Source organism: Oryctolagus cuniculus, chromosome 3 (genome assembly GCF_964237555.1).
Source record: "Oryctolagus cuniculus chromosome 3, mOryCun1.1, whole genome shotgun sequence".
NCBI classification, from domain to species: domain Eukaryota; kingdom Metazoa; phylum Chordata; class Mammalia; order Lagomorpha; family Leporidae; genus Oryctolagus; species Oryctolagus cuniculus.
In genome coordinates this window covers 76,605,675-76,626,346 of record NC_091434.1, presented here as the reverse complement: position 1 = coordinate 76,626,346, position 20,672 = coordinate 76,605,675, and the positions used below count along the sequence as shown (strand labels likewise).

General features: G+C 43.0%; 1 protein-coding gene across 16 annotated transcripts in view; it reads right to left on the bottom strand.

Moving 5' to 3' along the window:
• COBLL1 (cordon-bleu WH2 repeat protein like 1) overlaps window positions 1-12,281 on the bottom strand; it is a 193,958-nt gene extending 181,677 nt beyond the window's left edge. For 5 of the 16 annotated variants that reach the window (XM_070070744.1, XM_070070745.1, XM_070070752.1 and 2 more), the window contains exons 1-2: window positions 12,085-12,215; window positions 11,326-11,446 (exon numbers count right to left, since the gene is read on the bottom strand). In XM_070070744.1, the coding sequence (XP_069926845.1) occupies window positions 11,326-11,446; window positions 12,085-12,094 (131 nt within the window). In that variant the 5' untranslated portion in view covers window positions 12,095-12,215. Of the gene's footprint in view, window positions 1-10,700; window positions 10,919-11,325; window positions 11,447-12,084 lie in introns of those variants that run through there. The other 11 variants (XM_070070742.1, XM_070070743.1, XM_070070751.1 and 8 more) reach the window with 6 other exon arrangements.
• Between the last annotated feature and the right edge of the window lie 8,391 nt (window positions 12,282-20,672).

The following is a 20,672-nucleotide window of genomic DNA, read 5'->3' as shown; positions in this document are numbered from 1 at the left end:
ATATATTGTGAAAGAGGCTGTGGCTACCCTTTAAACTTTTTACAAACTGATACTATGATAAATACATTTTGGTTTTCATCCACAATACCTGGCTTATAACTCCCTCACCAAGCCAGGTCATAAAAACTGAGATGGGTCAAAGGACCCTCCTCATTCCAGAGGGGTCCTGCCCCATACCTTTGAGAAAGGAATGCTGGTGGATTTGAATGGACAGGCCTTGCTGAGTTCCCCACCCAGCCTATTAGCAATCATGTCTGTACAAAAAAGCCTCTATAAAAACCCAGAAGGACAGGTTTCAGAGAGCTTCTAGATAGCTCAACACATGGAGAAAGCTCCACACCCCTTCTGCATGCATCTCTTCAGCTGCATTCTCTGTATCTTTATACCCTTATAATAGGGGGTGAGCATTATAATAAATAGTGTGTATTTCCCTGCATTATGCGAGCCACTAATCACACCTGAAGGAACTGGGGTTGTGGGAACCCTGATTTATAGGCACTTGGGAGGAATTACAGGTAAATCATACTGTGACTTTCTACTACTATCTAAAATAAGTGGGGTAATCTTAGATACGTGAGTCCTCAGCCCATGGGATCTGATGCTATCTCCAGGGAGTGTCAAAATGGAATTAAATTAACAGACACTCTGCTAGCGTCTGCTGCCACAGGACTGATTGCTTTCTCATGGCAAGAAATACCCACACCACTGAAGGTTACAAAGTTTTCTGTGTTGTTTGATGTCAGAGCAGAGGAAAAATGATTCTTTTATGACATATAAATATAAGAGGTTAATAGCCAGAATATAGAACTCCCAAAACTCAGCAACCAAAACAAATTTTAAAAAGGGGCAAATGACTTGTGTAGACATTTTCCAAAAATATACACTAACGGACAATGAAAAGATGCACAAAATCACTCATAATTAGTGAAAAACAAACCAAATCCAGGACAAGATACTACTTTATGCCTATTAGGATGGCTACTGTCTGCGTGTATAGGAGGGGGATGGGAACAGTAGAGATATCAACCAGAAAACAACCACTGGAGAGGATGTGGACAAATCAGAATCTCTGTGCACTATCTGTGGGTATGTAAAAATATACAAGTACCCTGGAAAACAGTATGGCAGATCTCAAAAAACTAAAAATAGTTTTGCTTAAAAATATGTTTTACTCATAACCTGAAAAGCACAGTAGCCTTAGGATGGGCAATTCATTGCTAATTATATAAATTGAAAGCAGGGTATCTAAGAGATAGCTGTACACCTATATTCATAGGAACACTATTCACAATAACCAGAAGTGGAAGGAAACCAAATATTCACTGATGGAGAAACAGATAAACAAAAGATGATCTACAGACACAACAGAATATTATTCAATTAAAAAATTAAGGGCAGGCATTTGGCACAGGAGTTAAAACACCACTTGGTAGCCTGCATCCCATATTAGAATACCTAGGTTTGAGTCCCAGTGCTGCTCCCAATTCCAGCTTCTTGCTATCATTCTCCCTCTGAGGCAGAAGGTGAGGGCTGATGGCTCAAGTATTTAGGTTCTTGCCACCCACATAAGAGACCCAGACTGAGTTCCTGGCTCATGGCTCGTGGCTCTGGCCTCTTCTGGCCCTGACGTTTCAGGCATTTGGGTAGTGAATCAGATGTGGAAGATCTATTTTTGTCTACCTTACACATAAATAATTTAAAAGAAATGAAATACTGATAATCTCACAATATGGATGAACCTTGATTATGCTATGTAAAATAAACTAGTTTAAAAAAGAAATTGCTGAGGGTGGCCAGCATCATGGCACAGTGGGTAAAGCCACCACCTGCAATGTTGGCATCCTAAATGGGAACCAGTTCATGTCCCGGCTGCTCCACTTCCAATCCAGCTCCCTGCTAGTGGCTTGGTAAAAGCAGCAGAAGATGGCCGGAGCGTTTGTGATACTGCCACCCATGTGGGAGTCTTGGAAGAAGCTCCTAGCTCCAGGCCTCAGCCTGATCCAGCCCTAGACATTGCAGCCATCTGGGAAGTGAACCAGTGGATGAAATCGCCATCTCTCTAACTATTTCAAATAAATAAAAATCTTTTTAAAAAAAGATAAACTGTATGATTCCACTTAAAAGAGGTACATCCAGATGGTCAAAAAATTATAAAAAGTAGAGGGCAATTACCAAGGACTGAGGATAAGGAGAAAGTATAGTGTTCAATGTGTATTAGAGTTTGTTTTGCCAGATACAAAGAGTTATGGAGATGGATGGTGATGATGACTGCATAGTTAAGATGGCAAAATTTATGTCACACATTTTACTACAATAAAAACATGAAGAGAAAAAAATCAGGCAATGGGTCATTTCAATGTTTACATCATAATTGCTGATCAATTAGGCTAATATATTTTAATCAACTTTTAAATTTTAAAGAGAAAGAGAGAACTCCTAACTGCTAGTTCACTCCCCAAATGCCCACAGTGCCCAGGCTGGCCACAATCAGAGCTGGACCTCAATCCTGGTCTCGCACATGGGTGGCAGGAAGTCAGTTACTTGAGCCACCACTGTTGCCTCTCTGGATCAGAAGTAGCAAGAAGCCAGAGTCCGGAGCCAGAACCAAGCATCCAACCCAGTGATTCCAATGAGGTGCTAGCATCTTAACCTCAATGCTGACTTTAGGTACCTAAAACTAATCAATAGAGGCCTCTATCACATTGGTGGCATTATCTCCAACTCAACTGTTGATATCAATGTAGTTAATCAATGTTTCTCAGCACTGTAAGCAAATTGGAGTCACCTACACCGCATTTTAAAATCAGCTATACTCGTGTTCCAGTCTGTCTGAACCAAATAAAATCAGAATGGGCAAGGGTATGAGAGCATGGATATTAAAGTTCTCTAGATGATTCCCATCTAAGTCATTTAAGTATTCAGTAAACATTCACTAATAAGAATTCAGTTCATAAATCAATAAAACTTTAGAGCCAATAAATGCACTCAAAGCTTTAAAAAGCAGCTATTAAAGCACTCCTTATTTTTTACTAAGCCTTCAATTCACTCCCTAGCTCCAAAGCTGCAAATGTGGGGTTTTATTCCCTTGGTCTATTTCTGAAGATTTGTTTCAGCATCAAAACAGTAGGATTGGCCAGCGCACGGCTCACTTGACTAATCCTCCGCCTGCAGCGCCGGCGCCCCAGGTTCTAGTCCCTGTCAGGGCACCAGATTCTGCCCTGGTTGCTCTTCTTCCAGTCCAGCTCTCTGCTTTGGCCAGGGAAGGCAGTGGAGGATGACCCAAGTGCTTGGGGCCCTGAACCCGCATGGGAGACAGGGAGGAAGCACCCGGCTCCTGGCTTCGGATCTCGGCATAGTGAACCAACAGAAAAAGGAGGACCTTTCTCTCTCTCTCTCTTTCTCTAATTCTGCCTGTCAAAAACAAAAAAAATTAGGATCCCTCAAAATAAGGTCAACTAAGTTTTTAACATTTAAATTTCAAGGAGTCAAAGAAAAAAAATGCTTATCTGTTTAGGCAAATAAAGAACATGAGCTCTAGTATATGTTCTAAAGATTAAGCATCCAAGTGGATGTCAGCAATCAGGTCGTTTTTTCTAAGAGATTAGTGTCATTTTAAGTGTAGTACAAAGAAAGAAAACCTGAGTAACTTCAATTCAATAGTACCTCCTATCCATGGGGGATAATTTCTGAGACTCCACCTGACAATGTCTAAAACCACAGAAAGTCCTGAGCCCTATATATACACTGTTTTTCCCCCATCCATACATAACTATGACACACTTATAAAGTAAGCACAGTAAGATTAGCAATAGAGCAATTTAACAATATGCTGCAGTAAAAATTATGTGAATACCTTACAACAATATCCCCTTTTCACTTAAGGAAGTACTTTATTACTTCTCTTTGGCAGATCCTAATTGCCATCTCTGCTCTTGAGGCTTGAACCATTATTAAGTAAAATAAGGGTCATTCAAATACAAGCACTGAGAAACCACTACAGTGAATTGTTGATATTGGAGTTGGCTACTAAGTGACTAACAGATGGGTAGCATATAAAGAGTGAATTCTCTGAACAAAGGGGTAATTCTTTCCAGGTGGAAAGACCAGACTTCATCACATTGTTTAGAATGCCACGCAACTTAAAACTTAGCAATTATTTATTTCTGGAATGTTTCACATAATACTGTTGGATCCTAATTGACTGCAAGTAACTCAATCAGCAGAGAACAAAACTACTTTTAAGTGGAGAATACTGCAATATCCACAGGACTGAAGAAGTCACCCTATCCTTTAAAACAATACTTCAACTTTCCAGTGTCTCCATTGGTGTTTATTATTCTATTTAAAAGAAAACACAAACCAACCAGTCCAGTATTTCTACTTTGTAGAAAACAATTATAAAAAGGATTATTCTCAGGGCTGGAGGTGTGGCGTAGTGGGCTAAGTGTCTGCCTGCAGCACCAGAATCCCATACAGGCACCAGTTCATGTCCTAGCTGCTCCTCTTCCGACCTAGCTCTCTGCTGTGGCCTGGAAAAGCAGTAGAGGATGGCCCAAGTGCCTGGGCCCCTGCACCCGCATGGGTCCCAGAGGAAGCTCCTGGCTCCTGGCTTGGGATTTGCTCAGCACCAGCCATTGCGGCCATCTGGGGAGTGAACCAGCGGATGGAAAATCTTTTTTTCCTCTCTCTCCCTCTATCTGAAACTTTTTTTTTTCTTTTTTCTTTTTTTTTTTTTTTTTTTTTGGACAGGCAGAGTGGACAGTGAGAGAGAGAGACAGAGAGAAAGGTCTTCCTTTTGCCGTTGGTTCACCCTCCAATGGCCGCTGCGGCCGGCGCACCGCGCTGATCCGATGGCAGGAGCCAGGAGCCAGGTGCTTTTCCTGGTCTCCCATGGGGTGCAGGGCCCAAGCACCTGGGCCATCCTCCACTGCACTCCCTGGCCACAGCAGAGAGCTGGCCTGGAAGAGGGGCAACTGGGACAGAATCCGGCGCCCCGACCGGGACTAGAACCCGGTTGTCCAGTGCCGCTAGGCGGAGGATTAGCCTAGTGAGCCGCGGCGCCGGCCTGAAACTTTCAAAATATATTTTTAAAAAGGGGAAGGGGATTATTCTCAACTAAATCCCTATGCAAATCAAACCAGTTAACTTTCATATATGTGAAAACATACAATTACATACACACATGAATACATATTATACGTGTATGTTATATATTCTTATTTAATGCCTGTGAATACTATTCAATGGGAATCCTTAGATCAATTAAATTCCAGTTATTGGAGCACAGCAAAACAAGATTGATGTGTGACTCAGGCAACTCCCAGCACCACATGACATTCTGAAAATTCCAACATGGTAATCAGATAACAAATATAGGTATTTGACACAGAAAACAACTCAATATGCTAAAATCAAGTAAATCATCCCAATGGTTACAGATCAAGTCATTAATCGTTTATACTTCAATCAGTTAATTGGCTACAGGGTCTTCTGTAACCAGCCAAACCTCAGTAAATGTGACTGAACTCTATATTGGTTTGGTCTGTTGAGTCAAGCACAAGACAGACCAAAATAAACAGTCTAATTCTGTTTAATAATACATTTATATAAGATTTATATCATATATTATAAATAAAAATAATCTACATAATTTGCATGAAAACAATCTCATAAGAAAAGTCAAAATTTCTAAAATTCAATGGCTTTTGAGGTCTAAATTCTTAGCCTTATTTCAAATGCCAACCAACAAGCCCACAAGAAAAAAATAAAAATACATACTTATCCATTAAGAAATGAGACTAACCTTTGTTGGGAAGGGATTGAGCAGTGAATAGAAGGCCAAGATGAAAGACAAGAGCAGCACTGAGTCAAATCCCTTGGTGGCAGGAACTTTACAGTACCTGCCCTAAGTCAGCTACAACTTCCTGCACTGTTGCTTCCCTGGAAAGAAAATGCACCTACCCTACATAATTTGTAGGAAGGCATGATGCTGAGTTAAATGTAAGAAGGTAACTTAAAAACTTTTAAACTACTCAATGCAATGTTACAACTATAATTTAGAATCTCAGACAAAACGCTGCAGCCGAGGGACCAGAGAACAATGACTTCTCAAAAGGATCATTCCTGAAAGTGCAATTTTATCACAGAAGTAATGCACATCAGGAGGAGGCTATCAACCACTTTTATCTCAAAGGTGTACAACTGAGGCCACGGCTCACTAGGCTAATCCCCTGCCTGTGGCACCGACACCCCGGGTTCTAGTCCCGGTTGTTCCTCTTCCAGACCAGCTCTCTGCTGTGTCCTGGGAGGGCAGTGGAGGATGGCCCAGGTCCTTGGGCCCTGCACCCACATGGGAGACCAGGAGGAAGCTCCTGGCTTCTGATCGGCGCAGTGAGCCGGCCGCAACGCCCCAGCCGTAGTGGCCACTTGAGAGGTGAACCAACAGAAAAGGAAGACCTTTCTCTCTAACTCTGCCTGTCAAAAAAAAAAAAGAAGAAGAAAAGTGTACAACTGAGGCGAGGTACATTATTTTAAAATGAAATCCATTTACCGATCTCACAATTTTGGAGGTTGAAAGTCCAGAGTAGGTGCCCCAAATGTGTGGCCTCTAGTCTGGGCCTTCTGCCTGTGCCATATTATGGACAATGCTACCAGGGCAAAGCTATCTGGGTTAAAAAGCACATGTGTGAAAGGGGAAGTGAGCAAGGAGAGAAAGCCAAACTTGCTGTATAGCCACCTACTCCCACCAGATGGGCATTAACCCTCTTACCAATGCAATCAGACTTCCATCACAGGAACTTTAGAGGGGATAAACCATAGCACTAAGCTAATGACGCAACACCAGCAGTTTGTTAAAATGTAGATTATCAACTCATTCTATGGTGAAGAAAACACTAAAAAATAGTTAACACAGAGAACCGTGCACTCAAGCCCTGGGTTTTCCTTCTGGTTTTGCCACTACCTTGCTCTGGGACTTCAGTAAAGTGACAAAGTGTCTCTGGGCTTCAGAGTCTCATTTGTAAAATATGAAGATGCACTATATTTTTTTAAAGTGACCTGTTACAAAAGACAAATATCATGTTTTCCCTTTTATGAGGAAACTAAACTTAAAAACAAAAACAGTGGCCGGCGCTGTGGCTCACTAGGCTAATCCCCCGCCTTGCGGCGCCGGCACACCGGGTTCTAGTCCCAGTCGGGGCGCCAGATTCTGTCCCAGTTGTCCCTCTTCCAGGCCAGCTCTCTGCTGTGGCCAGGGAGTGCAGTGGAGGATGGCCCAAGTGCTTGGGCCCTGCACCCCATGGGAGACCAGGATAAATACCTGGCTCCTGCCATCGGATTAGCGCGTTACGCCGCCGCAGCGCACTGGCCGCGGCGGCCATTGGAGGGTGAACCAACGGCAAAAGGAAGACCTTTCTCTCTCTCTCTCTCTCTCTCTCTCTCTCTCACTATCCACTCTGCCTGTCCAAAAAAAAAAAAAAAAACCAGAAAAAAAGAAATGCTGTGGTTGTCAGGTTTGCTGCAAATATAGTTTTGTCAAATTTTGTTTTAAAGATTTGAACAAACTGTTAATTATAGGCTACCACAGTTTTAATGATTGTGTGACTATTTAAAATTTACTTTATGGGTGAAGTTGAACATTCTTTCCTTTGATTACTGTGTATAGCCATTGCCTATTTTCCTGCTGAATTATGGTCATTTTTTATTTTTTGAACTCTTTAGAGGTGTATTAAGCCTTCGAGTGTAGTGTACATTTTAAATATTATCGCAAAATAAAAAGCAAAGAAGGAAAATAAAACAGAATGATCTATAACAACTGTGTACAACTTGGAAAGCTACAGAGGAATCCTTGCGGATGGTAATATCCAGGATAAGCACAAGTTAGGCCGCACTGGCAATTAAAGCACTAAGTCATGACATCATTAGTCAGTCTTACAGCAAGGAGTTTACGTACAAAACCTAACAATTATAACTCTAAGATTGCAACCTGCCGCCTTCCAAATACTCTTATAGAGGATGTTTCTCCCATGATTTAAAGTATTTTAATCTTATAGGTTTTTGAGAAAGAACAAAGCCATAATGACGATTCAATAAATATTCTTTAACAGGTGCCTGGATTATGCCAACGGACAAGAAGAGAAGTAATGGTTTTATATTGTTCAGATGGCGATAACATCTCTGAACAGAATAACATAAAAGAATACAGTGAGGGTGGTGTTTTTACAAAGGATGTGAAGCACTTTTCCAGATGTTCCTCCTTACATGTGAAGAAGAGATGGCAAAGATCTCAAAAATATTCTCCTTGCGGGTGGGTTTTTGCTGCCTCTTAGGAATGTCCATATCCCATAATGCCTGGCCTTGAGAGTGCCCACTCCGCTCCAAATTCCAGCTTCTTGCTAATATTCATCCTGGGAGGCAGCAGGTAATAGCTCAAGTGCTTGGGTCCCTGCCCCCCATGTCAGCAAATAGGATTGAATTTCTGGCTTTTTGCTACAGCCTGACCTAACCCAATCTGGCTATTGCAGGCATGAATAGCAGTTCATGCTAATGCAGCATGAACTGGTGGACAGAAGATCTTTGTCTCTCTGCCTTTCAAATAAGTAAAAAAATCAATGAAAAATTGAAAGATGCTTCAAATTTGAGAATTTAGAAAAGCACTTTTGTACATTCTTTTAAAGCAAAGAATTTACCAGCTTACCTTTAAACTCTCCAAAGTAAACCCAACGTATTTCTCTGTAGTCATGCTTGTCACTAGAAAGCTCTTTCCATTCCTTCAACCCAGAGCCTTCCGACCTCAAAGAGGGGTCTTCAAAACATTAATGGGCAATGTGCATTATGAAAAAAGTTATGCATGTATTTCAACTTTATTTGCTAAAGATAAGTTTATCTTTCAAGTACATTTTCCGTGAACTTTTTATAGTCCTCTCCTATTTTATTCAAAAGCAGCATTTCAGAGAGGTGTTTGGCATAGTTAAGACACGGCTTGGGATGCCTGCAACCCATAGCTGAGTGCCTGCCTTCAAGTCTCAGCTCCTGATTCCAGCTCTCTGCTAATGCACAACCTGGGAGGCACAGCTGATGGGTCAAATAGTTGGATTCCTGCCACCCACATGGAACACCTGGATAGAGTTCCCAGCTCCAGGCTTCTGTCGGGTCCAGCCTCAGCATTGCCAACAATTGCACAGTGAGCCAAATGCTGGGAGCCCTGTCTCTCAATTTAAAAAAATTTTGGCTGGTAGGCTGTTGGGGGAGAACTGGAATTGTGGTACAGTGGGTTAAGCCTCTACCTGTGACATCAGCATCCCATATGGGCACTGGTTCAACTCCCAGCTGCTCAACTTCTGATCCAGCTCTCTGCTAATGTGCCTGGAAAAGCAGCAGAGAATGGTGCAAATAAATGCACCCACATGGGAGACCTGGAAGAAGTTCCTGGCTCCGGCCTGGTCATTTGAGGAGTGAACCAATGGATGGAAGACCTCTCTCTTTCTCTCTCTCTCTAACTCTTTCAAGTAAATAAATCTTTAAAAAAATTTAAAAAGTATTAACTCAATTTCTGGACACCTGTGGGGATATTTTTGTGTAAGTGGGTAGGTTTGTTTTTAAAGATTTATTTGGAAGGCAGAGTTACAGAGAGAGACACACAGATACAGAAATATTCCATCTACTTGTTCACTCCCCAGATGGCCCCAACAGCTTAAGTCAGGAGCTTCATCTAAGTTTCCCGCGTGGGTGCTGGGGTCCAAGCACTTGGGTCATCTCTTCTGCTGCTTTCCCAGGTTAACATAGAAATGGACTGGAAGTGGAGTGCCAACCCCCTAAGTGGGTTTTTTTTTTTTTCAGTACCTTAACCTAATCCATTCCAAATCCACCAGTTCAATACTATCTTGTTTTGTGCTACCTGGATACATTTCAGTACTCTGAAAGCTGGTCCATCTTCAACTTACACAGCTCTGCAGCTCCAAAGACCTTGCTTTCATACTCATTATGTCTCCCAATGTGTTTCTTTCCTCGGATATCCTAATGTGAGGATCTATGACAATATCCACACAATGAGAAAGCTAGGGAAATGAGACAGAAGTCGACAGCAATAGGGCTATTTGCAGGAAGAAGACAGCCAACTGCAGCAAAATGAAAGAATTAATTCATACGCGACATGTTCCCTCTACGTAAGCACTATACAAATGTCTTTTAGCTTAGTCATGTTGCTTTGAGACTTTTCCATGTTTCTTCTCTACAACTGCTAGTGTTCGCATGGTCTCTGATGAACAAACATGCTGTGACTTGCTTCTAAGGAAACGCCTGTCATGTTCCAGGGAAAACTGACTTCACTATTCGGTCAGAAAAACTGCACAACTCTCATTCCTCGGTGTTACAAAGCAGATATTTTCTTTCCTCCACGTTTGTATTTCTCGAATGTTCATCTTCTCATCAGGACGCTCCTACGTTCAGATTAAGAAAGAACGGACATCTGGGTAGCGGGAACACTTGTAGGAAAAAGTTACAGGAATCAAAAGGGTTTCCCGCTTCAGAAGCCCAACGGGCTTGCCTGCTACGCCTGCGCTATTGACCAAGACCAGGGTTATTTTCAGTTCTCCTCATCTCCTGCAGAACTACCTGTTCTCCGGCCTGTTTACCCAACTGCTGGGCAAGGTGATGATTAGCATATCTGGCAGGAAGGCATGCTTCATTTAATATTAACTCACCATGTGACGGGCCCCTTCCCCTCCAATCTCTCCTCAAAACATGTGAGAAGAATAGTTGATTGCAATCTGCCTCCGCGCTCGGCTTTGGCACCCGCAATTGGCCACGGGCGCACACACCCCCGAGAGAGAGGCGAGCACCCCGCCCGCTCCCGGAACTGTCAGGCGGGCTGACAGCTGGCGCACCTTCGCGACGCCCTCCGAAAGCCCCTTCCTAACAGTCTCCTCGACACCGCTCCACCGCCCAGGCCCCTGCCCTTGAACAAGGAAACTTTTTTCCCTCTCTCTTCCTTTCTAGGGAGCTCGCTTACAGGTATCGTCCACCGCTCCAAGAGCTCCAACAAGGGGCTCTTTGTTATAGTCTTTGCTCCCGTACTCCTCACCCAATCCCTGGCAACCAGCTGGCCTTCCGCAACCAGTGCAGCCCCAGTGGCAAAGCCGTCCAACACTGCCCGAGCCCCCGGCCCGGGCGGCCTCCGGCAAGGCCGGGAGGACGCCGCCTCGCCGGCCGCGTGTAGGACGGCCGGGGAGTCAGGCCGCTGGCAGAGCAGCGAGTCGCCAGGCAGGTGAAGCCGGCGAGGCGTCGGTGCCCTCGCGGGCGAACGGCGGCGCGGCGCTCGGGGCTTACCCTGAGGCGGCGGCGGCGGGCGTCGGGGGCGCCGCCGGGGCGTCGTGCGCGCTGGGGGCTCGGCCGTCCATCGCCCTGCGCGGCGCTGCGCGGGCTCCAGCTCGGAGGCGGCGCGTCACTGCTGGGGTGGGAGAGGCGGGAGGTCAGGGCGGGCCGCGCGCCTTCCCGGGGCCGGCCGCGCGTCGAGAGCCCGCCCGGTCCGCGTGAGCGTCCGGCCGGCCCGCCTCCCGGGTGCGCTTCCACCTGCGGGTCCGGCTGGGTGCCCGCGGGCGCCGCCGCTGCCGCCGTGGCGGCAGGTTCTAGCGGGCTCCAGCGGCAGCGGCGGGAGGCGGCGCTGCAGCCCCCGCCCCGTGGGGTTTACTGGGTAGCCAGTTGGCGCCTCTCGGGGAGGGAGTGGAGCTGCCCCGGCTGCCGGAGGAGGAGGTGGAGGAGGAGCGGTGCCGGGCGCGCAGGCACGGCCGCCACGCCGGCAGCGCACCCGGGGCTCCAACGGCCGAGTTGGAACAAACACAATGCCCTGGTAAAAGTTCTCCCGAGGAGAAGTTGGAAGGGCGAATCTCTCTTTTCCCACCCAGGACTCCTACTTTCTTTTCAAAGGGAGACAGTGGCTCGCCTGTTCTCTCTCGCAGCTTCCTCTCCTCCTCTTCCCGCCCCCGGCCTGCGCCCTGGCAGCTTAGCTCTCAATCCAGGACTTGGACAGAGAGAGCCAGCGCTCCCCGGAGCTCGGTCCCGCGGGCTTCTCCCCGGCCGCGCACTCACCCTGCCCCATGCTCTGGCCCGAGCTCGGGAACCAGCCGCCCGGCCGCCCAGAAGTGAGGACCAGCTCGGCGGCATCGGAGCGAGCGAGGCAGCCAGCCGGAGAGAGGACCGGGGAGGGGGCGGGCGGGGAGCGAGTTGGAATTTCCTTCCCCAGGGTTTCGGGTCTTTGGGGACCGGCTAGGGAAGCCAAGCGGAAAGGTAGCTAGCTCCCTGCCGGAATGTTCCCGTTCCCACCGCTAGGGCCTGGGCTGCGGGAAGCCGGGCGCGCCCATACCGGACAGGTGGGGCAGGAGGGGTACCTGCCTGGGGAGGACCGGCCGGCTGCGGAAGTGCGAAGAGAAACTCGTAGAACCCGGCCTGCAAGCTTGCCTGGCCTGCAGTCTGACCTTCGACAACCAGGACTGGGGCTTTTTGTGTGTGTGCTTCTTAACGTGACCTCTACGAATGATTGTGAAAAGCGTACCTGTGACACTGATCTTTCTAATCGGCAGCAGGTTTGAGCTTGCCTTGTCTTCGGAAGCATTTCTTACTTTCTTTATGCAGACCAACAACAGTTGTGACGTGAGGACTGGGCATTATTACATCTGATAACAATCCATAAACCTGGAGTTGAATGCTGGGGCTTATGCATTCACCTCTTGAAAGTTTTACAGGAATAGAAGAATCATGTAGGGACAGCCCTGTGCTTGTGTCCCACGTGCATACTGTTTAGATGATTCGCTACACCTGACAAACAGGTATATTTGCAGATCTCATTGAGATTCTCATCAGTGCCAGTTGTTTTAAGGTACAAGCTATTTCGGAGGATCCAAATGCCTGCTTTCAGAAAATGTGAAATTAAGCAGGTGACTTAACCAGATAACTTAAAACCTACAGTCTAAAAATAAAATCTTTTGGAATCAACTGATAGGTCTTATAGGAAGGAGTATCTAAGGGAGAGAAGAACCTCTGCTATAGTATTAACATCAAGCAACAAAATCTGTTAGCCACTTCATCTTTGTGGGGTAACATTTGCTGAGTATTAGAATTAAATTGATATTTAGAACTAATGCTTAACTAGGTATTTCTGTAGTTGTTTATCGTAGCAACCGGATTGCAGAAATTTAGTTTAAGTATCTAGTAATAGGCCGTTTGCCTATAGGGAAGCATTGGTGTTTGTTGCTTTCAGTGTGGAGTGCCGTCTTTTCAGTGCATCTATGGGAAGAAAAAATGTGGCTTATCTGCATTACACTTTGGAACCATATCATGAAAACCTCCTTTTAAATAAGTAATATTATCAAAGCAGTTCACTTAAATGCCTCTGGATTTTAATCTTGAAACAATAACTCAAGTTAAACAATTTCATGAATCATTTATGCCTCTAAATGAGTAGCGTTTACAGTTGCTTGCACAATGATGCAAATGTTGAGTAACAGTGAAACTACTTAATGTCTATAACTTTCAATCACAGGATCAAGACTAAAACTTTAATTAGTTTCATCCTTAATTTATGACATGCCAGTAACATTGTGGACCCCATTAGCCTAATCTTAAGTGTAAAAGGTTTTCAGAACATTTCATCACTCTGAAGGCATTTTCAGTGCTCACGGATTTTTCCTTTCCTCCTTCTGGTGTGTGAGGCATAGGGGAGGGTTGTGCTCCCCACGCCAGTGAAATCAGGTATGGCCATGTGGGCCAACTTGGGTAAGTGAAATATGAGCAGATGTGAAAGGTTTCATTTCCTGATAGAAGCGTGTAAGGGCCAGTGCCTTACGTCTTGTGCTCTCCTCCCTTGTGGCTGCAGTCATGGAGGTAGCAGGAGACTGAAGAATCCTGAAATGCTCAACTATCACCCTGAGCACAGCTGTCCGGAGAACCCCAGAACCCACTGCAGCATCTGCATAAGCAAGTGATAAACTTACCTTAAGCCACTGAGATAGTGGAGTGTTTCATTGCCCAGCATTACTTAGCCTTCCTTACCTCTGGTTAGGTTTGACAGCTTTCAGAAGCAACACTAGACCTGCTGTTCTCCTGTGCTACTGAAATCTCGCCTCTGTAGTCTGCTGATTACATAATTCATTAGTAAAATACTAATCGTTGTTGCTATGCATTTGATTTTAAGTAATAGCAAAACTTCCCCTCTAATTAGACAACATTGTTTCAGAACTGCTCAATTTTTTAAACTTTTGCTTAATTTTTCTGTTTGGAAATCTCCACTCCTTCTATGCCGTCCAATCATTTTGAATGTACATGCTCAGACTTTATCCCCTGAGGAGGATTTTGACTGCCCAGGCAGAAGTAGCCTTGGCATTTCTTTAGCCCCTAGTAGATTCTGTTAGGTGGGGCAAGGACCGACCAGTGACACTTTGTTTCAGTTATTCATTGACACAATAATAGAATCGGAGGGGTTTAAACTTTAAGGGCTTTGTCCCTTGAAATAGCCCAGCTCACAGAAGAACCCTGAAAATATTTGTCGAAATGAAGGAGAAACCCTAAGAGGAACTTTAAGCAGAGAGGGGCTCTTCTTCCATACTGCTGGTAGACCACTTCCCAGTGGAAGAGATGGAAGGTGAGTTTATCCTACTAAGAAGACTCACCTGAGATTAGAACCAAACTTCCAAGGTAGAAGTTTCATTTTGCTATGTATCTTTTCGAATGATAATCTAAGTTTCAGAATCCTACTGGAAAGTAATAAAAGGAAGAAGTTCATGTGCCTAATACATACACAAATATACTTCAAAAAGTTCATGGGAAAATGGAATTTAAAAATAAGTCTGTTTTTTGGGGGGCAGCACTGTGGCATAGTGGGTAAAGCTGCTGGCATCCCATATTAAGCACCGGTTTGAGTCCCGGCTGCTCTACTTCTGATCCAGCTCTGCTACGGCCTGGGAAAGCAGTGGGAAAATGGTCCAGGTGCTTGGGCCCCTGTACCCATGCAGGGGGCCCAGAGGAAGCTCCTGCTTCTTGGCTTCGGATTGGCCCAGTTTCAGCTGCTGAAGCCATTTGGGGGTGAACCAGTGGATGGAGGACCTTTCTGTCTCTGCCTCTGTCTGTAACTCTACCTCTCAAATAAATTTTTTTAAAAAGATAAGCTTATGTGGGCACAAAAATATAAAATCTATGTATAATATTTTCAGAATGTGCATTTTACATGAACGTTTTGAAGATTTTCATATGCATAGATTTCAAAAATGTCTTGAACCAGAATTTGGGGCCCCTCATGCAACTATTTGTATAATCAAATGTTTACTATGTGACATCTTTTTAAGTTTTGTAGGCCATAAATATATTTTAGGAGATAATTGAATGTGGAGTATACTTTTATCCAGTTATTTTTGCTTTATTTAATAGAAGAGAAATAAATCACCTTTGGCTATGATGTTCCCCAAATATAAACAAACTCCCATGTTTCCTCTATGATATCAACATTTGAAAAAAGTAAGAACAATACTATTTTAATGGAAAAATGTAAATTATTCTTTTCATGGTCCTATGTTAGGAAATAGAAAGTATTGTGTTATTCCTTTTTTCCTTTTTCCTCTCCATTCTAGAGATTAAAAATACCGCAATAGATAAAATCTGTTTTTAACTTGTTAGCTTTTATATTTTGAAACATGGAGATTTTTAGAATATAATTCCCAAGAAGATTATATATTCATGAATTGAATTTTATTTCAATAAAGAGAATTCATTGGACATCTGCTATATCAAGCATTGGGTAGGGAAACAAAGATGGCAAAAAGATTACTTTTGCCTTGAGGGGCTCACAGACCACTGGGCCATCAGTACTAATTCTGTAGCTCTCAACCAAATTAAAAATCTAACATTGCTCAATAAGCAGTACAGGGTTCCCTACTTCTCTTCCAAAAGATAAACATTTTTTTCCGATCCTCATTATCTAAAGAGGAAATGCTTGACTTTAGTTTGTTACAACTCTTGTAAGTGGGACTGTGCCTCTCTAGTAGTATGTGCAGTTCTAGGCACTGACTGACTCTTTAAGAACCTGCGCACATCCCAGGATCAAGGGGAAGCCTGAAGAAACATGCGTGGGCATGCAGATGTGTAAAACAGCCCTGGGGGCACACAAAGGGCAGAGTTTCCAGTGCCCATCTTCCCATGTCTCAATACTCAGTTGTCTAAAATCTACTTCTCACTCTCTCTTTAAAGGTCTTTTTGTCAAAATGAGTTAAATGTCCAAGCAATTGTTACTGGTTGATAGCAATTTTTTTCCTACTCATTGGAAGTGAATAAACTTTTTTTTATCACATTAAAATATCAGTTTTGTTGAAAGTACCTTGGTGATTTAAAATTTAAATGTATTCAAATATGATGTTTCTTCTTCAAAAACGGGCAAAAATAACTTTACCTATTTCAAAACAATTGACTGAATTCTTGACATTGCCTCTTAAATTCTTTTTTTTTTTTTTTTTTTTTTTTTTTTTTTTTTTTTTTTTGACAGGCGGAGTTAGTAAGAGAGAGAAAAAGAGAAAGGTCTTCCTTTTCCTGTGGTTCAACCCCCAAGTGGCCACTAGGGCCAGCACACTGCACTGATCAGAAGCCAGGAGCCACGTGCTTCCTCCTGGTCTCCCATGCGGGTGCAGGGCCCAAGGACCTGGGCCATCCTCCACTGCACTCCCGGGCCACAGCAGAGAGTTGGACTGGAAGAGGAGCAACCGGGACAGAATCTGGCACCCCAACCAGGACTAGAACCCCGGGGTACCAGCGCCTCAGGCGGAGGATTAGCCTAGTGAGCCATGGCGCCGGCCCAACATTGCCTCTTAAGTTCTAATAAGAACTGGGAGCTAATTTCTTCCTTTTAAATGTCTTTTAAAAAATAAGTGTGTGTTTTATTATAGAGCTTTTTATTATGGAAAAATCTTTTAGCACATACAGAATATAATAAGCCCTCATTCATCACCCACCTTTGGGGACCTTTCCCCTAAAACATACTTTTTCCCTCACATTTCAGGTACCTCCCTTTTTAAATCTTTAAGAGCTTCATGAAGTCTTAACGTCTCACCTTCCAGGTGCCTACAAATGTAAAACTTGGAGCTACGTGGCCAGTGATCTGGCTTTTCAGGCCTAACACTCAGCAAGTCTCAACATACTTCACTCTGGCAGGGCTCTTCTTCCCTGCCCCCTCCACCTTTTCTCCTGGGAGGCTGAGCATGTGTGTGGTTAACTAAGTATCACAGTGGTTAAGGGCTCAGGCTCTGGAGCCAGACAGATTTGAATTCACATCCCTGGCTCTGCTACTTATTCTCTGGATAACCTTGGGAAAATTATATTCCTGGCGAAGAATAAGTGTCCAGTGAGGGTAATGAAGCCCTCCTTAAAGGAATGTTAAAATGCGAGCTTGTTGTGTCTTGTTGAAGGCTTGGTCTGCAAGGCAGGAGTGCTTATGCTCCAGACTGGGAACTCTGGTTTCTTTTCTCTGATGACCTTGGACAAGTCACTCAACTGTGGAATCTTCAATTACCTTGTTTCTACAATGAGTCCTTAAACATTCTATTATCAAAGCCTTTTTTTCTAACTTCCTCTGCCTCTTGGTAAAACCCATTATGTTAAAAAAAGAAGTTTGAATTGTTATGTATGGATTATTAGTAACATGATGTTGCATTGTATAGCACCTTACAAAGGGTTTTCAGTTACTGAGTCAAGTTTGAACCTTGGAAGCACTTGCAGAGAGAGTTACTCATATTCTTATTTATAGTTTTAGAAACTAAAGCAAATGACATGCCTAAAACTTTGAAACTAGTAAAATTCCAAAACTAGGATCAAAAAAGGCTTCTTTTGGTTCCTACTTTTTATTTTATAGTAACCTTATGGGCAACTTACTGCAAGCATAGTGCATTCAAAAAGTAATCCCACAGCAAATCAATGTTACTGCATGAGCAACATGCTGAAACTCTTTTCCCATCTCTAGAATTCTAGGTCAGCTTCAAAGTGTTGGCTACTGCCGCCTGCCTGGTCCCAAGTGATCAACTTCAGTCTGCAGAGACTTTAAGGTTGTGGATGTATCCAGTTTCATCCAAGGAATATGAAGATCAAGACAACAAAACAGAGGAGAAAAATTCAATGATCAGAAATTCAGATTCATTCTGGAGTGAGTGGTCAGAGCCCTATGACCTTCCACTAGCCATGCTGAGAGCATAGACGCTATGAAATGTGAAGTCTTGCTATTACTACTCTGTGTTCTGCACCCCAGGCACTCAAAAACTATAGACAATAGAGCAGAGTAGAATCCAATCCCTCTGGGTAGGGAAACAAAGATGGCAGGATCTGTTCAGGATCCAACCCATTAAGGATGTGCTGCAAAACTAATTATGGTATATGCTACTATTTCCCTCCATTACCAAGAAAAATGATATCTGGGAACAACAAAGATTGCCAAACCAGGAAAATAACTTGCAAAATATATACTTGGAACACTGATAACAGGATGGAGAGAGCACCCTGGCAAAAGGCTGTCTTTTGGTAACAGGTGTTACGATCTTTACCACATAACAAGTATGATTTTTAAGTTATTGAATATCAGTTATTGACTACTCTAGTTATTTTGCCCTGCTGACTGTAGTCAAAGTGGAAGGATGTAATAGAAAGGCAGAAGATGATGGCACTATAAACTTATTGGACATACTCATATGTGAATATGCAAACTTCAGGTCTTTTCTCTTTTGTAAGCTCATCTACTAAGAGGAGGAAATAATACCTATTCCATAAGGTCATTAATAAAATTAAATTAAGTTGTGGAATGAGAGACATGGCTGACTGTCTGGCACACAGAGGCACTCAAGATGCCCAGGTTTAAATCTAAGTCTGCAACTAAAGATGCAGGAGAGCTATGCCGAGCACTACTGACAAGCATTTGCTTCTGGGTTTAGCGGACTTACTTATCTATCAGCAGTAACGAGACACGGAGGAAGTAAGATGAAGTCACCTTAGGTGATTTTCCTGTTTAATCCTTTGTATGTGATCATTTATAGGACCTACTCTATATTTCAGGGATAGTAATACTCATTATTTACTGTATCTTTGTACTTTTCCACTGTAACAAATGAGCTGGGTGGTTTTGGTCAGCATTGTCATACAGAGATCTAAGAATGTGCCAGGTAAATATATAATTATTTGTGAGATTAAGACATGATAATGGCATTAAGATGTTCTCTCTGAGGATGTAAAAGGAAATGGAATATAACCATAGCTGTTTTAACCTCTGAATTCTCTCACTACACGGGGACTCATTGTAACAATCCATGAACTTTTATCTGGAGTGCTACTAAAATATAGTTTTACATCTGGCTACTTTCCTTTCTGTATGTTTTGATTTGGAATTAGTATGGCCTTATCACTTCAGGCATGGCTCTAAAAGCATGTTATACATTTTTGCAAACTGTCAATGCCAAAAAACAAGCTGAGCTATTGCTAATGCTATTTCAGCACCCAAGAGCTTGCTTCCAATTCTTTCTCAAATATCTCACTTTTTTTTTTCTTTACAATGTTAGAGGAATTTGTGGAATTTAAGAAGGTAGTGGAGAATGCTAATGATGGCTTTGGAATACAGTCCTTCCATTTGTGAATTCTGTGCTTTAATTGATATCAGTTACAAAAATCAAGCAAAAACCAAAAAATGACTTATTTTAGAATTAGCATGTCTTCTCAGCCTCAGTGAAGCTAGGCGTTCTGTAACTATCACAGTTTCATCAGTGGGGATTTATGATTTCTTATCTGAAAGGGAATTTAGAAAATAATTTTGTACTTTTTATTTCTTCCTCAATAAGGTGGTGGTACAATGACATTGTATTCTGTGTGGTAGGATTTGAGTTAAGCATAAGTATAGCAAATTATCGTACTCTGTAAAAAACATCTGTTACAAATAGAGATCACACAATGTTAAATCCGAGAAAGACTTCAGAGCTTATGTGCTCAAATTATTCATTATATTTATTAGAAAATGGAGGCTTCTTAATAGAATTGTCAGACTTAGTAAATAAACATACAGAATGTCGAATTAAAATTGAATTTCAAGCAATGAGTAAGTTTTAACATTTTGTATGTCTGATGAAATATTTGCTTATACAAAATAATTAGTTGTAATCTGTCTGAATTCAAATTTAACTGTCATATTTTATCTGCCAACTCTATTTTTAAAGGAATCATAATTCTTTTTGTTTATCTCTTTGTTTTTCTTCCTCATGTTGTGCTTTACTGTTATGTAACAGTAACTTTGTACACTTTGACCCATTCCCCTCCTGACTTCCAACCCCATCTCACCCATTGTGGTAATCACCATTCTACTTTCTGTTTCTATGTGTTTGGTTTTCTAAACATCCCAAATGTTAAGTGAGATCATGCAATATTTTTGTTTCTGTGACTGGCTTTTTCACTTAACATAATGTTCTCTAGGTTCACCCATGGTGTGACACATGGCTAAAGTGTATGACACAACTTCATTCATTTAACCATTTTGGTTGTTCCTGTACCTTGGCTATGGTGAATCAGGCTGTAATGAGTATGGGAGTACAAAGAGCTCTACGAAGTTGTGGTTTCATTTCCTTTGAGTGTATATGCAGAAGAAGGATTGCTGGGTCATCTGGAAATACTATTTT